At 40.5% G+C, this 17,708-nt stretch overlaps 1 protein-coding gene across 1 annotated transcript in view; it reads right to left on the bottom strand.

Annotated features, from left to right (window-relative positions):
- Positions 1-17,708, bottom strand: part of LOC134542064 (E3 ubiquitin-protein ligase TRIM9) — a 423,241-nt gene that overhangs the window by 42,422 nt on the left and 363,111 nt on the right. Inside the window, exon 6 of the mRNA XM_063385943.1 lies at positions 8,980-9,118. Coding sequence (XP_063242013.1) covers positions 8,980-9,118 — 139 coding nt within the window. The remainder of the gene's footprint in view (positions 1-8,979; positions 9,119-17,708) is intronic.

The raw sequence follows: 17,708 nt of genomic DNA, 5'->3' as shown, positions 1-17,708 counted from the left end.
AAGTAAAAACATTAATGATTCGGTGTCTGAGACCACGCATTCGTAAATATTCCCCAAGGCCGAACTCTGACTCATGTTTTATTCGTGCCCCTCCAGGAAAATGTTCATGGACACACCCCTGCCCGACCGAGCATAGGGTCAGGGCCCGTGGTGGGGAGAGGGGTAGGGTTGTCGGGTCTTACCTCCGCGAACCAGGCGTCTCCTGGCGTCGTCGTCGGCCCCAAGCGTCGCGCCACACCAGCGGACCGACAATATTTGTACCGCAAACTCCCCTCCTCCCAATGTTGTTGAAGCGGCGTGGGGCGGCGGGGGGGAGGGTTTACACAGTGTTAGGCGCGCGCAAACAAGGGCGGCCCTAGTTTGTTTGGACGGCGACAAGAGTGGGTCGCTGGTGTAAAACTGTGCTCGTCGAACAAGAGGCAGGGGCGAGGGGTGGGCTTGCAATAACCGAGGCGCCAGGGCGCTTCGCAGCCCGGCTAGGGGCGGACACCCCTGCCGCTCTGAGCTGGAGGAACCTCCTGGCACCGGACTGGGCCGGGAACACCCCGTTCACACTTGCAACACATCTCCGAGGAACATTATATCATCATACACTCATAGGATATATTTTTTGGGGGGGACTTCAATTGATTTAGTTGTTGAGGAATATCCATCCCTTGGGGAAAAAAAAAAAAAAACCTGGGGTCCTCCCCCGGGAAAATTTAGGGTTTGAAGGTGAAAAAAGGTGGTTTTTAGGCATTTTTCTTTCCTAAATATTCTAATTATAGTTGGTTGCAATATTTAATTTATTTTTTATAAAAAAATATTTTCAGAGAACAAATTTGTAAAAACGCAGTGCTCACATTACCACGATTGCACTAAATGCACCATGCGCAACATATGGGTTATGTCACAGAAATCATATTTTTAATATAACTACGAAACTAAATATATTATTGGAGGGTACGAAATGGAAGACTTTTATTATTGGGGAGGACGTGTTCCCCCCGTCCCCCCCCCCCCGGTTACGACGCCCATGATACACTACAGTACCTGAGAATAAATTAGTTTGTGGAAAGGCCCTTTAAGTAAACAGCAAACAGTGACGTACTCAAGGGGAGAAGGGGGAATACATCCTTACCTCAAATCCTAAAAACACATACAAATAAAAATATATCATTGCCACAACAAAAGAAAAGAATTTGAAATTTGAAAGTAAAGAAGTAGGCAAATTGGTTCAACCACGGCCTCCCTCCCCGGTCAACAACAACAACAAAAAACACATTTATTTATAATGACATTGCTTACACAGAAGGGATAATTTATTTGAATGTTCAATAATTTCAGTTAATTGAATTAAAATAGCAAAAATGGAATACATATTTTAATAGTTACTTAAATAAAACCATCACATTCAAACACTGTATTTATGGGTTCCAGACTTGTGCGTTTACTCTTTCTGCCTGTTATCATACAAAGTTTTTTGATAGAAACTTATAGCAGTTGACACCATTGAAGTTCACGTATCGATTTCATGGCAACAGACATTAATAAAAACTACCACGCAATAGTTCGTATTTTCATTCCTTCGACGCATCTCGTTGGAATGTTACGTCAGGAATTATATTGATATGGCTTCATTCACTACAGACAACCAAGAAGCAGTGACGTATTGCAATGTTTGGACAGCTCTAGAGTCGTTCCTTAAAAATGCAAGTTATATCCCCTCATATGTAACGGCAGCTAATTACAATTATATTTCCATTAATGGAAAAATCGTCTAAATTACGCGATGGTCCTTCGGCACCGTATGCTAGTACGCACCAGTATTATCTAGGCTGTTATGTAGGCATATATCCTGCCGAATCGATTTTGTTTCCAAACAAACATGTTATGATATTCTCGTTTGCGTAGGACGTAATGTCCCCTGTGAAACCTTAATCGGCAAGGCATGTGGTTCCTAAACGTACGAGTATCTTCTATCTATGTGACGCAAATAGTAGGCTGTTCAAACCAGTTTTTTTTTGTGCGTTTCAAAACGGCGATGTAAAAACGAAATGTAAGACTTGAAATACGTTGTTTTTCCTTACTCAGATTATTTATTTCCGTGAGTTATGGTCATCGATAAAGAAGTAAGTAAGTTAGTTACTGCTGTGCGCGCGAATTGTAAATTGCCGCGACGCATCTCGTTCACAAATGTGCTCGCCGCAACTGCTCGCATATGGTTCTGCATTCAGGACCGGCTCTGGGGCGAAACAAGACTAACCTCCTTGATGCAGAGCCATCCATCTTGTGGGAATAAAGTGCTCCTGGCAAGCCTTTATGGGCCTCACATTCCGTCAGCTGCGAAACTGCCGCTGCGCGCCGGACGAAGTAGTTCCGTGTGATCCGCTAGATGGCAGCAGCAGTGCATATAAACCAAATATTTCCTCCTTTTTTTTCCCCTTCTATCCACGACTAATGGAATATTAAAAATGGTAAACGTTTATAGTTAACTAGCTGTAGTCACGACTTCGTTCGCGTGGCATAATTGCAATTTAAACTACACTTTAATAACTATGATGTATTTTTCTGTAAGTGTCTCAATAACCAAAATGCCCGGTAAGGTAAAATATTACTGATCTAAAATTACTGTTCAAGCAATATACCTAATCACTTAACCGAAATGAGCGCCAAATTAATTTAGTTGTATTTACCGAAATCTTCCAATTAAGTAATACAATATTAAAAGGAAAATATTTCAAGAAAAATAATTAAATGTTAAGCAATATACAACTAATTAATTAATTGTATCCTAAATTAATGGTTGATACTTAAATAATACGAAAATTAAAAAAAAAATAATTAAATTTTCCAAACAGTAACTAGCCTCAGTAAACAAAGCTAGCTTATTTAAAATAGCACTAAGACTAATTAAACAAAAATTGTCAGGAATTCTGAGGGAAAATACTAGGTTTATCAGGAATAGTTGTGAAATATACGAAGTTAATCAAAGTTAAATTTAAATTATGAATTATACAAACTTTAACAGAAATCAATGATGATATGAAGAAATTTGGAAGCAACAGCACATCATCACCATACATACAATTGTAGAAATATCCAGTCTACATAAAATCTTTAAAATAATAATTTCTGTAATCTTTCATAGCAATTAACTGAAGCTGATGAACTTGAAGAATAATGATTCAGTCCTGTAGTAGTACACGTTAGAATTATTTTAAAATCAGCGAATCTTCATCTAGCTAATCGTCTATTAATGTTTTTTTTACAAGTGTCAAATTCACATTCTTCAATCTTGCTCCGTAGATATCCATTTAAATTCAGTGTAGGACTTTAATTAATAAATATATTATCATATTAAAAATGACCTTCCTTTTCAGCATTCTAAATTCAATATTTGTTCCAAAACTCAATGTTCTTAAATATCACTTTCATTTATTTGCCCCTGCCCCTGTTTTAAAACTAACACATTTAATTACAAAGAGTATTTAACATACAAGTTTCCACAGAGATTTGATGCACAAGCATAGAGTAATGCTGTAATTTATAATAAACGAGTATAACTAGTGTTATAAAAAAATTACACTTATTAAATTGTCTATCGACAAAATACAGTACAATTTCATTACATTACTATTTATTATAACCAAATCTAAAAAAATTTGAAAATACTATCCATGTACATACACAATTACAACTGCATGGTTTTATTTTTTTAAATTCTGTATTTAAAATATCAAAAAATAAACGTATTTCGGATGTAGCCATAAACGTATTCTATAATGTGCGGTAGCAACTTTATTATGCAATGATAAAATCATTAGAAATACATTAGCTCTACAGCGCGATTCATGTTCTGCGAGCAGCCTTAAAAACAGAACTTACGCCTTATTTTATGGGAAGACAATCTTCACAAAGATTGTTAGTTTTCTGTTACTCCGTAGTAAACAGCCAAGTTTTTTTTTGTGGATAAATTTTGAATGTTGAGTATAATTGTCCAGAATCAAACAAAGAAAAGTTATCGCGAGTGACGTAAATAAGCTCCCTAAAAATACCTATCAAGACATAAACTTAAACCATTCAGACATTTACGACGATAATCTAAGCTAATAAGAACAAGTATTAAATTTCGTAAATATTTACCAGGCCAAACGAATATTTTTTTGGTAAAAATTAAACATAATTAAAATCTGGCACTAGATAGGTCGAAACAGTATTATAAATGACCCATAAATTTTTGCAAGACATATTTCCTTCCAACATTTTAATCATCTGTCGGGTTGCAAACGATGAACGTAGCGTTGCATGCATACGTACTGAATCAAAGCAAACTGCAAACACGGCTCATCAAACAAGGCACACGTCATCGCTAAATACTTGGACACGGCTCTGTTAACTGCGAGTGACAATCACACGTTCAGCATCGCGTCACAGACCGCAAGGGCGTATCCATCTGTCCCCTATTGTTTATTAAAGTGACTACATATGTGTTTATGTTCATTCGCGTGGGTCCATCATCTTCCTGTGAAAATTTCATTGCATGGAGCGCGCGCATCGTAAAAATTCACTCTCATTTTTTTTCTCCATAACGCGCCTAAAGAAGTATAACTTCAAAAAGGTTTTTTAACAATAGTTTTGCCAAGAATAATTACAAATTTTCTCTACCGTAAACTTAAGATAAATTAGCGAAACCATCGTCGAAACTTAAGTTTTAAGTTGGCTTAAAACGTTGTTTGAAAGACTTTTTTAAATATTTTTTTTCAAAATTTCCAGGGGAAGGCGTCCTAAAAGGAGGTCTAGGTGTGTCACTGCCGTGGGAGACGGGCTACAACCAGGCAGTGTGTCTGTCAGTGCTGGCTTCCGTCGCTGCCGCAGCCAGTCACCACGAGTGGTTGTAAGGGCGCGAAGAGGCCGGAAACAAGCCGTTCACACACTGTCACGCCGTCACGATCAAAGCAGGTGGCTTGGACAGCGCTCGGGTTCCCAGCTGTGAGGCGCGCTACGATATATCGATACATCGAAAATATCGATATTGCAGATTCTAAATATCGATATTTTTTATATTTTTTTCGATTATAACGAATTTGAATAAAAGAATATTTTCCACGTAAAAAAATTAAACAATTTTATGAAAATAATCTGTAAATAATTTTGGCAGAAAAAAATAATAAAATAGTGGGCCGAGGGCTTTGGAAAAGAACACATTATTATTAAAAGGAAGGGAGGAAAGGAAAATACTGGAGTTCACAATAGGGAAATTCAAACGTAGGTAAGTTGAAACATTGCAAAGCAGTGATAGGACAACTGCTGGGCAAAACCAAATACTACTAAGTATTTTTTTCTATTTTTTTTATTATTCATAATTTTCTTTTAGAGATGTTCGTTTGCTACGTTTTCGCTTAAAATCTTCAGAAGTCTATAACAATACACCCAAATTACTTTAACATTAGGAATAAATTGGAGAGAAAAAAACTTTCAAAACATATAGAAAAGGGTATCATTGAATTTAAAAAAATAATAAAATAATAATAATTAGTTGTATTAAATTTTGCTAGAAAGATCAAAAATTGTATTAAGCAAATCCTTTAAATTAGCTTAGATGTATCAAGAACTCAATATAACATTTTATAAAATTATTATTTAGGTATAAGTAAAGCATGGGCAAAAGTTAGTGTAATAGACTGATATACCGATATTTTGTCGGTATCGATTTAATTTATGCGATGTATCGACCGATCGATATATCGTTGATAGTTTTGTCACCGCTAGCAGCGCCGCCGGGGCAGCTGACACTCCCGCGCGCCCGCCGCGCGTTGCGGGTGGCGTCTGCCCCTGCGCTTTCCTGTAGCCCGGTTCAGGGGCGGTCTTCAATTGCACGAGTCATATTCCAGATGCATTCGAACAGACTATTGAAGTCCCTGCTTTATGCAGCAAGACGCAGTCCTTTTATTGATGTGTAACATCTCAGCTCTCGGTATAGGTCATTTAGTAGGCGTGATATCGCGATTGGAACGGAAATGTATAACAACGGCGCTGCCATCTGTGGCGGATAGCCCGTACCAAAAAAAAACAGAGCCAAAGTGATACTTTATTGTATTAACTGTTTAATGAATTTTAACAATGTGAGCTGTATTAAATAATATCCTTGTTTTATTTATTTTTTTGGTTCGTTCAGAAATATTTTTATACTGAGAATTTTTTTTTTTTTTTAACTTGATGTAACGTTTTAGAACCAGAACATTCAGGCGGTGCACCAAACGCCATTTCTTCAGCTGAAAACACGTGATAACCGTGAATAATACAGTGACATGTTATCGGTGGGCATACTGTGTAATATATGTCACCGATAAAACACACACATACATAATGTTCGCAAGCTTTCACAGCCATTGTCTCAAGTAGCTTGGCTTCGGGGTTGTAGCCACGTCCTTGGCGAATAATTCACCGACCTTTCGGTCGACATTGCAGACGCCATCATCAGGGAAAAGTTACCTACTGAGCCTCAGTAGGTAACTGCTACGCGGCTACAACCCAGAAGCCAAGCTACTTCACACATGTATATGTGTATGTTTTGGCTTCACGATTATTCGACGGCGCAGTCAGAAGGGCTGGCTCACCTTGGAACTGTAGCCTCTGGAACACGTCTAGTGTAACCACAGCTCCGCCTCGCTGGTTGCTCCAGCCGCACATGAAGATAAGCTATACAGCTTGAAACACGAAAAGCGCCCACGGTGTGAGTAAAGGTAACTCTGCTTAAGAGATATTTCTGTAAATTTAACACTACACGTTGTTTTCATTTGTTGTTCTTTTACACAAATTTTCCACAAATATTTCCTACGAGTTATATAAAGTGTGTAAAAAGGCGCGCAAATGTTTGTATTTGCTATCACTTGCGCGCCTTTTCACACCCATTATATAAAACTAATGAAATATCTGTGAAAAGTATTTGTTAAACAACAACAAATGCAAACTACGTATAGTGTTAAATTCACAGAAATAGCACATAACTAGTAGTAATAACGAAAAAAAAATAACATGGCGTTAAGGGGCCCGCCTAGTCAGGGGTGTATGTGTGTCAGTGAGGCGGGATGATAAGCGCGACGCTCGCTGGTGCTTCTAGCGCGGTATAGCCTCTAAGCGCAAGGCTATGAACTGACGCGCAGTCTTCTCGTCTTGCTTAGGGCAACTAATCGTAAGATTATACTGTGGAGATAAATGAAGAAAAATGTGTAATGCAAGTCCCTTAAGTGCTTTCAAGAAGATGTAACGGTTGTTTTATGCCTAAAAATTACTCTGAAAACACGCCTTTTTTTTTTAGCCATTTTAACTTTTCAAGAAATACAGATTAAAAACGTAATTCGGCAACCGAGCTACATATCAGCCCTCAGCGAATGCTTAAATGATTTTTTTAAATAGACCCCATTCTGGTAGCGGGAGCAGTTGTTAAATCGCGTTGTTTTTTCCTGAAGCTCTGCGCACCGCGTGGGTGCCTTCAGAGGCGAGTACATGGAACAGCGAATGAGGCCAGCTGAACTCTCCAGAATACTCCACTACCCCATACCACGAACTTTCATTTTCGCGGCACAGTTCTACAAATTTATTAGTTTCTGCATCTGACCACCTCATCTTCTTGAGTAACCTAAGCACCACGTGTTTGTGGACTAGCTGGCCAGCTTTCCTCCACTAGACTGCACTGGCTCACACAAGTTGAAGTACGCGGGCTGGTGAGCCGTGTGGTGGGAGAGGCAGTGGTGGGGGAAGGAGTGTGTGCTATCCCACTCCACTTTTACAACTACTAGCTACTGTCCCAACTGTCCACACGAGGATAGTGGCGCGACATTTCTTACTTGGCTGATTTTTTTTTTAATTTAGTACGTCGAAAGAGCCTGGCCAAAAAAAGAAAAATCACAAGACATACAAATTATTGCAAGTATTGTGGATGTTTTTTTTTCTTATGCATTTAACTTACGATCATAATTATTCATTGTTGTGTCAGAGGTTCTTGTTATGCCCAGGATCTTCCGACGTACTAAATTAAAAGAGCGAGCATCATGAACCACACAGGATCATTTCATCAGGATGGAGGCATCAACCTGGATACGTCACGCGGAAGTTTCACCGCCGGTAGGGCGCTGCGGGGATATCACTGCGCGGGAAGCCTTCATTTCACAGACGAGAGAGCCGCACCCGAAGTTCCCCGAAGTTTACAAGATTTCACAGTATCTTTAATGTAGCTAACCTAACCAAATCAACCGTCCACAATGTTTTAAAATACCTATTTATAATGTAGCTAACCTAACCTAATTTACCATTAGTATCCTTTTATCAACATCGCCATATTTATTTACAATGAACAAAAAAAAAAACCGAAGATGCACGATCGGTAGGGGCAGGAAATTTTCGCGAAAAAATCTGAACGCCTACCAGACTGCAATAAGGTATACCCACACCAGCGGTTTCTTCCTTGTGATTGGCGGCCGTCTGCAAAGGAAGTCGTCGCCTTGTTTGCACGAGCCACTAAGGACGAGTTTGCTTCCACACTGAATTAGCGTGATCGGTTGTTGTAACAATCGACATGCACCTCAAAGTACCTAACTCACCCGATCACGAAAACACAGACGATGCTACAAGTGTTTTAACTTCCAGCTAATTTTAACTACCCCACGCGAGTGGGGGAGAGCCCACTGACCAAATTTCTACAATTTCTACGGTACTACGAAAAACGTATAGGCCTTCCGCCTGGCACGTATTAAGAACCTCCCTTAAAATCACTCCCATTTGGTTAGCAGGGCTCGCAATCAATTCGGTTTGTGCGAGACTGACTTCAGCGTGGAGGGGCTGTTGTCAAAAAAAAAAAAAAAAACCTTCCAGCTACTCTCGGGATCTTTTCGCGAAATTTTCACGGCCCTAATCGATCGGGCGTTTGGCTCTCTGGCCTGTGGAAAGAAGGTATTCCCCCACTGCGCACTCGGCGCGGTAAGGGGTGGGGGAACTCACCCTCGGCGGTCTGCAGGCCGATGAGCTCGCTGTAGTCGCCCTCGCCCGTGCTGTTGAACGCCTTGACGCGCGCGTTGTACATGGAGTTGAAGTGCAGGCCGTCCACGGTGCAGATGGTCTCCTTGCCGCAGTACACCTCCTGCAACAACCGCCGCCGAGCAAAACTTGCTACAGCCACTCCACACACTCACACACCCACCTGCTTCGGGCATGCTCTTGGCAGTGGCGTAGCCAGGATTTGGGTATGGGGGGGGGGTGTTAAGAAGCGTCCCCCCCCCGTATTAAAGAGCGGTGGGGGGGGGGGGGTGACTTCCCCCGGGAAAATTTGGATTTTTAAGTGTAAAATAGTGATATTTTAGCAGTTTTCGGTACTTAAATTTAAATATTGTAATGGTATTTTTTTTTATTAATTTTTAATATGAAATATGTTTGAGTGATGAATAAGAAATTTAATTAAAGATTTGGTGCTAATGGGGGGGGGGGTTTGTGTGTTTGAACACCCCCCCCCCCCTTGGCTACGCCCCTGGCTCTTGGCGACATTTTTTTACTGGCCGTGCTGGCAATTCAGTCGGAAATATCTTAAGATACAAGCTTGTCTTGTCAAGCCATAAAAAAAGAAATGTATGCAACGTCCGTACTGCAGAATTTGAATACGAGACACCAGACCTATAACTATGCAAATTTTAGCTTCGTGGAAGGACACGAAGCTATTAGAATGCAGAAGCTTAGCAGATCAGCGTTTTTTTTTTTTACATGTGTGATGATGTTAATTATTAATTCACCTGGTCTTATAACGTTTGTGCCTGGACCAAGCAGCCGTGGTGCGTGGATTCGCAGACATCACAAACGGTGAAACAAAGGTATGTCTGCTATGTGTATGAAAAGTGTTCCGAATGTTTTGTTAAGGCACAAACCAACCAATATTTATAAAACTTTTTTTTTTTTAGTATTTCAAACAATCCTATATCTTTTTTGAAAATGTGAGTGGTCAGCGGAGGATCCAAAGGCCTCTGAAAGGGAAAGTAAAAAATAGTGCATTCGCCCCCCCCCCAATTTTTTTTTTTACAAAAAATGTAATTTTATTCCACTAAGTTGCGATCCGAAGGAATAGGATACATTGATAATTATATCCTTGGTTATATTTAACTGATTTCTTCTAACGACTAGTGAATTGTAAATCAGACGTGGAGACAACAACCGGAAATATTCAAAATAATAAAAAGTGTAGTTTCGAGTAACGGGCAGATAAGTTTTGAAAAGCGGTGAGGTCGGAGCAGGCCCTACACTCGCGTGACGGGAAGTAAGTCCTTCGTGTGGTGGGTGAAGAGGCAGCTGATGGCGGGCAGTGAGCACAAACACACACCACGCGGGGGGGAGGGGGGGACTGCTCACTCGCGGATACAAGGAGGGTTGATGCCATCTGCCCGCGCGGGTAGCCGCCGCCTGCGAGTGCGCGCGCACCTGCGCATTTGTTGCCGCCCGCGGTCACGTGTTGTCACGTGTTGTCACGTGTCGTCATGGCGAGCCGCGCGGGTAAAGGGGGGGGGGGGGAGGCTGGCTCCCGTCTCTCCATGCCACTGGCACGTTGACGCCTCGATCGAGTTAGACAAGTCTCTGGCGGTCTACAAGGCCGTGCACATCCGCTACCCCCCCCCCCCCGGTACATATTCCCAGAGGGCAAACCCGAGAAGGCGTGAAGGATGGTTCTTTCACGTGTCCAAAGTTGGAATAAATTCCAATCATGGGCCTGGGCTCCGGGAGCCGAGAAGCGGACACGCCGTCTCCAGACGCGGTGTGGTCATCGACAGCCGAACAGCTACGTCGAGAGGTTGAGGAGATCCATCCCAACATCGGTGCCACCGAACCAGCCGTCGACCCGCCGTATAACCCGCGAGCCCCCACCGAGGGACCAGTGGTACCGACACGGACCCATACTTATCACATCCCTGGGACTCCCTCGGTCACCCAGTTGCTCGTGATCCAGCCGAGGCCATCCGCATCTACTACACGAAATGATAACTATGTAAAAATTAGTGCCTGGAAAAACTCGTAGGTTAAAATGTCCTCTAGCACAGAGCCCCCATGGAGGTGTTAGCAAATACACTAGAGACTAATACCGGACAGCTCCAAGAAATTTGTGTGAAAACCTTGCGTTGTTGTCACGTCAGTCCGATAGATGGCAAACGGTATGCCCAGTATGAACTATGTATCTGTTAAATACATATGGTACCAACATTATTGCAATAAAAATAACTTTCTTTTCTCTTGGAAAAACCTTTTTTTAAATCATAGTACAGATTTATGATAGATATAAACCTCCAGTTCTTAAATTTTTAAAAATTAAATTAATGTTTGAAACCAGATAATATTATATATAATTTGACACTATACATATAAAATATGTTTCTAGTTACAACCTCTTGCCGCTAGGTTATTTTTCACGCTCTCGCCTGTGTTGTTAGTATAGAGCTGTCCGGTATTAGTCTCTAGTGTATTTTGTGTTAGTCTATGGAGTGGGGGTGTGTTCTGAAGTTAAAGTCAACCATAGTTAGCAAATTGGTTGGAAACGCAAACCGTACCTGTAGAAAGGCTAATTCTAGAAGTTTTTTTTAATAGCTTTAAAAGACTTAATAGGAATAATCGTCAACATGTCATCATGAAGTGTTAACTTCATCGTAACTTCATTTATATATTCTTATCTGAATGGCAAAGAGAGGTGAGGGCCGTTATCATTTTGACAAAAAAAATAAACACACACACACACACACACACACACACAACTCTAGCTTCTTACCTCCATGGGCTCCACAGAGCTCTACGTACTCGGGCTGATTGGCTAAGATCCTCCACGTGAACTGTGTACCAATACAACCGCAAAATCAGGTATGAAGTTAAATTATTTGAATTCGAGTCCATCACTAAACGAAAATGTGATTTTACCTGTCTAAGTCATAGAGAATCCAGCAGCATTGTTTTAAACTGAACATTTTCCGATATGTAATAAAATTATTTCTTCTGACAGAAAAATCCCAAAAATGTTAAAAAAAAAAATACTTGGTCAAATAATTATGTAAAAAAATTTAATAAATATTTTTATTCAATTAAAATTATGTCAGCTTGAATTCACACAACACAATGTTCCGCGTAAGTTTTGGATGTTTCTGCTTTCAAATCGTAAACTGTGACATTGTAATTGGAAGGCGTATTTCAGATGACATGCTTGAACGTATTTGCTTAAAGCGAATTAAAAAAAAATAACGGTATATTGTTACCCAGATTGTAGCAAAATACAAAGAAAACGAATGGTGGTTGAACCTGTAGGTATCCCGAAACGCGCCATAAACCCCTCTTCTCGAAAACTAAGCTGAAGAAGGTAATCGATAGACGTCAGCCTCGTTATTTCGGCCGAGAACAATAAACGGAGATGATGAGATACTTCCACGCCAACCAAACCCCTTCGTTACCACTTGGTCCGTGCTCCTGGCGGGGAACAGGAAGAAGAGAGAGGCTGGGGCGGGAAGCAGAGAGTGCTTCTTCAGAAGGAGTATACTTCCTCGTGTAAGGCCACTTCGTCGCACACTTCACGCACATGTGTCAGAGAACCCAGCGTGGCTGAGCCGACTCGAACGCCACGCTGGTAAAAAAAATTGGTTGTCTGTAAAGTCGGTTTACGGACGATAGTTTAAAGTGACAACGTCATAACAAAACATTGATGAAATGATTGCATAGTTTTATGAATAAAATTGAATCATTTTTATTGAATTATCACTATTTTGTATGGATACAAAGAAAGAGTGAAATGAAATCTACAATTTAATTGATAAATTTACTTTTATTTGCACTCATTAATTCAAATATGTTTATTACTTTAACGAAGAGATTATTTTAACTATAACTTTTATACATGTTTGCTATTTAACTTCTTCCAATGTGTTATTCTGTTAAGGATAGGACGATGATAGGAAAAGTAGGAAACGAATGGGAGTGTTTCAAGGATGATGTGAAGGAAAATGGCTTACCCAACACCAAGATGAAGTCAAAAATAATATATTTGCGCCACGGACTCTGCAGCAATGCTAGGAGGAACGGGTTAGCAAAGAGCAATGAAAATGTTGCATTGTAATGCATGAAAATAGAATTACGCCACGGACTCGGTCGCAATGCTAGGAGGTTCAGGTTAGAAAAGAGCAATATAAAATGTGCGTAACGGGAAACAGCTTAACGGGACAATGTGCGTAACGGGACACTTTTTCGTGCGTGCCGCCGGCGTTCATCGATTTATTAGACGTTTCACGTCAAAAAAATATATCCAGAGACCTTCGTAAATTTGACTGCTATTGAGCTTACTTGCTGTGAATATACTCACTAGCATAATATTATACATACGTTCTTTAAATGATTCATGGAATTGGGAATCTTGATTTAATACAATTTCTTTGACACACGCCATTGCACTTTTGCACTGTTTGTCATGGAAAAAATTAAAGAAAGCAAAAAATAAGATATCCTGGACAACACAAAGAAAACACAGTTTGACTGTTCGTTTGTGCTGTCGAGGTTGTGTTGTCCACAATAACTGTTTAGTTTCATCGTTGGGTCCGTGTTCGCTGTGCTGTTCGCGGTTTCTTTTTTTTGCATTCTTTAATTTTTTACGTGACGTCGAATAAATAGATGAACGCCAGCTGCACGCACGAAAAAGTGTCCCGTTACGCTGTGTCCCGTTACGCTCATTGTACGCTTGCGCCGCATCTATCTTTCTTCCACTCGATTGGAACAACCATCGATTTGACTTTTTTTCGAGGCACATTAAACTTGAAACACTCGCAATCTTTCCCTACTTTTCCTATCATCGTCCTATCATTAACAGAATAACACAGGTTGGAAGAAGTTAAATAGCAAACATGTATAAAAGTTATAGTTAAAATAATCTCTTCGTTAAAGTAATAAACATATTTGAATTAATGAGTGCAAATAAAAGTAAATTTATCAATTAAATTGTAGATTTCATTTCACTCCTTCTTTGTATCCGTACAAAATAGTGAAAAATGATTCAATTTTATTCATAAAAGTATGCAATCATTTCATCAATGTTTTGTTATGACGCTGTCACGTTAAACTATCGTCCGTAAACCGACTTTACAGACAACCAATTTTTTTTCAATGACAAACAGTGTAAAACTGCAATGCGTACGTCCAAAGAATTGTAACCAAACAAAATTACCCACTGCGTGTATCATTTAAAGATCGTACCGTATATTTAGGAAACATTTCTTTGAAAAGTCCGTACATTTACTGCAATATTAAACAGTGCACACTTCCAATTCGAAATGAAAAAAAAAAGCCACGAGTTCGAACCCTAAACAGGACATTTATGTGCTGTCGAGTTTAGATTAGCGTTTACATTTAGTTACGCGGGTGAATCTCCACTCAACCCCCGCCAAAAAAAAAAACCACCGCTCTATATGCCGTATTAAAATTTAAACTGCACCGAATTGGTAACGGTATTCCAATTTGTGCATTTTTTTTTTTTCGACCATCAACACGTGTTTTTCATAACAATGCGATTGATTTGCAGCTATTAACCTTCTGCTGTTTGAACGTAAATTTTTACGAGTCCGCTCTAGAGGATATTTTTTTATGTACAACAATTTTCAGGGATACAATAATCACGGAGCTCGTTATCTGCGCACTGCAGATGATTTTCATTCTGTAATTCGTGGCAATCATGCAGTCAGTGCGTTTGTTTGATGTTACGACGCATCCGCTTCCAACGTGCGATCCGGGGTTGTTAGTGGTTAGGCAGCATCGTCCAAACATGAGTGCGTTGATGTGATTCCACCGACCATTTTATATTTTCACAAGAAAAAAAAATATTACGTTTACGCTCGCGAAAATAATTTAACATTATTTCTTAAGTTTTATTTCAAAATGTAATAGTGCAGGAAATAAGTGGAAAAACTAAACAGTGTTGAATTTCTTGCAATTTGATGTAATGTGAGGGGGGGGGGAAGCTTGACAATACATTATATATCCGCTGTCACATGAGAGCAAGATAAAGTTTCCTCGGCATGAGAAAAACCATTCTATGAGACTGATTACGATTACACTGATATCTAACGTTCGGAAATGACGTGAACATACACATATAACCATTCACTTTGAACATTTTTTTAAAATTAACCGTTGAAAACCCCGTAAACCTAGTTAGGTAGCCAATATCTATAAGATAAAATAGTTACTGGAATTTAAACACCTCACAAGTTCTATGTTTGACATCGGAAACTTAAAAAAATTGTTAATTTTCGTTCGTGTTATTTTTAAAAATATTCGGAGCAGTAGCCCAATTTTAATATCTCCAACGTAACAATGTCATCTTACTCAACGGAAGCCGACTATGACCGAAAAAAAAACGCGTTTGACGAAGGATTATGAAATATGGGTGAGGACTACAGTAATGAGAGCCACGCCCGAAGTTCTCCAAAGATTGCCGATCGCTGTTGAAAAAAACACCATACTGCAAGGATTTATACCTTTCATTTTAGTTACGATAACCTAACCTAACCTACCTTCCCGGAAAAAATCAAGAACTGTTTTTTATTACACCTACCGAATCCTGTCTACACCAGACTTGAGGCGGTCTACCTCGCCACGACTCTATGGCGCCGAGGCGCGGACAACTCGAATGTGACGTCATGCCAGCTCCTCCCCTGTCTACACCAGACTTGAGGCGGTCTACCTCGCCACGACTCTATGGCGCCGAGGCGCGGGCAACTCGATAGTGACGTCATGCCAGCTCCTCCCCTGTCTACACCAGACTTGAGGCGGTCTACCTCGCCACGACTCTATGGCGCCGAGGCGCGGACAACCCGATAGTGACGTCATGCCAGCTCCTCCCATGTCTACACCAGACTTGAGGCGGTCTACCTCGCCACGACTCTATGGCGCCGAGGCGCGGACAACTCGATAGTGACGTCATGCCAGCTCCTCCCCTGTCTACACCAGACTTGAGGCGGTCTACCTCGCCACGACTCTATGGCGCCGAGGCGCGGACAACTCGATAGTGACGTCATGCCAGCTCCTCCCCTGTCTACACCAGACTTGAGGCGGTCTACCTCGCCACGACTCTATGGCGCCGAGGCGCGGACAACTCGAATGTGACGTCATGCCAGCTCCTCCCCTGTCTACACCAGACTTGAGGCGGTCTACCTCGCCACGACTCTATGGCGCCGAGGCGCGGACAACTCGATAGTGACGTCATGCCAGCTCCTCCCCCGTCTACACCAGACTTGAGGCGGTCTACCTCGCCGCGACTCTATGGCGCCGAGGCGCGGACAACTCGAATGTGACGTCATGCCAGCTCCTCCCCTGTCTACACCAGACTTGAGGCGGTCTACCTCGCCGCGACTCTATGGCGCCGAGGCGCGGACAACTATATAGTGAAGCGTCCCTCGCACAAAGACCCGCCGACGGCAGGCGTCGCTCCGAGATCAAAGGACACAGAAAAGACGCCCGTCTGTACTTGAGGCGTCTTGGACAACTCCTCTGTCCGCTGCATTCCTGCCGCTGGCTTTCAAGGGCCTCCGATAACACCAGCGACATTGAATAACCGGAGTACGGAGCCCTTGCGTCTCAACGAAACGACATGGTTTCACACGAACCTACCGGCTGTTATACGAAAGACACGCTGCAAGCATAAAATCATTCCTATAAACTAATTACCAAAATAATTTTCAAAACTCACGGCTACAACTGCAATAAGAAAGCTGTTTTGCCTATATAAAAAAAAAAAAGGTAAGATGTTCTGAATTCGATTATTTTAAAACTGATAGGTTGGCAAAAATATTTTATTTATTTAATAATTTGTATATATGTATATTGTTTAATATGCGTTTATAAATTATATATATACATATAAATAGTAATATTAATTTAATTCCTTTGAAATTTGTCTCGATTACATTATTTTAGAAATGCAACATAAATACCAACATAACGAAACTATTTTTTTTTGAAAACAGTAATAGGAACTATACTGTGTAGTCCTTGAAATTGAGCACTAGAACACGTCCTTGTGGTTCTTAGATTGCTTACTTCCGATTTACGAAGCCATTTTGCACTGGTGAATACCGCGTGATTATGACATAAAACAAAACAAAAAAAAATTGGTTGTCTGTAAAGTCGGTTTACGGACGATAGTTTAACGTGACAACTTCATAACAAAACATTGATGAAATGATTGCATACTTTTATGAATAAAATTGAATAATTTTTATTTAATTATCACTATTTTGTATGGATACAAAGAAAGAGTGAAATTAAATCTACAATTTAATTGATAAATTTACTTTTATTTGCACTCATTAATTCAAATATGTTTATTACTTTAACGAAGAGATTATTTTAACTATAACTTTTATACATGTTTGCTATTTAACTTCTTCCAATCTGTGTTATTCTGATAAGGATAGGACGATGATACGAAAAGTAGGAAACGAATGGAAGTGTTTCAAGTTTAATGTGCCTCGAAAAAGTCAAATCGATGGTTGTTCCAATCGAGTGGAAGAGAGATAGATGCGGCGCAAGCGTACAATGAGCGTAACGGGACAAAGCGTAACGGGACAACGAGTCATCCTTTTTCGTGCGTGCAGCCGGCGTTCATCTATTTATTAGACGTTGTCACGTCAAAATAATCCTTACTAAGAGCTCCTCCGGGCAATGAGTTTATATGG

This window comes from Bacillus rossius (assembly GCF_032445375.1).
Source record: "Bacillus rossius redtenbacheri isolate Brsri chromosome 4 unlocalized genomic scaffold, Brsri_v3 Brsri_v3_scf4_2, whole genome shotgun sequence".
Lineage (NCBI taxonomy): Eukaryota > Metazoa > Arthropoda > Insecta > Phasmatodea > Bacillidae > Bacillus > Bacillus rossius.
The sequence above is the reverse complement of the archived record's forward strand: the minus strand, read 5'-3'. Positions and strand labels throughout refer to the sequence as shown.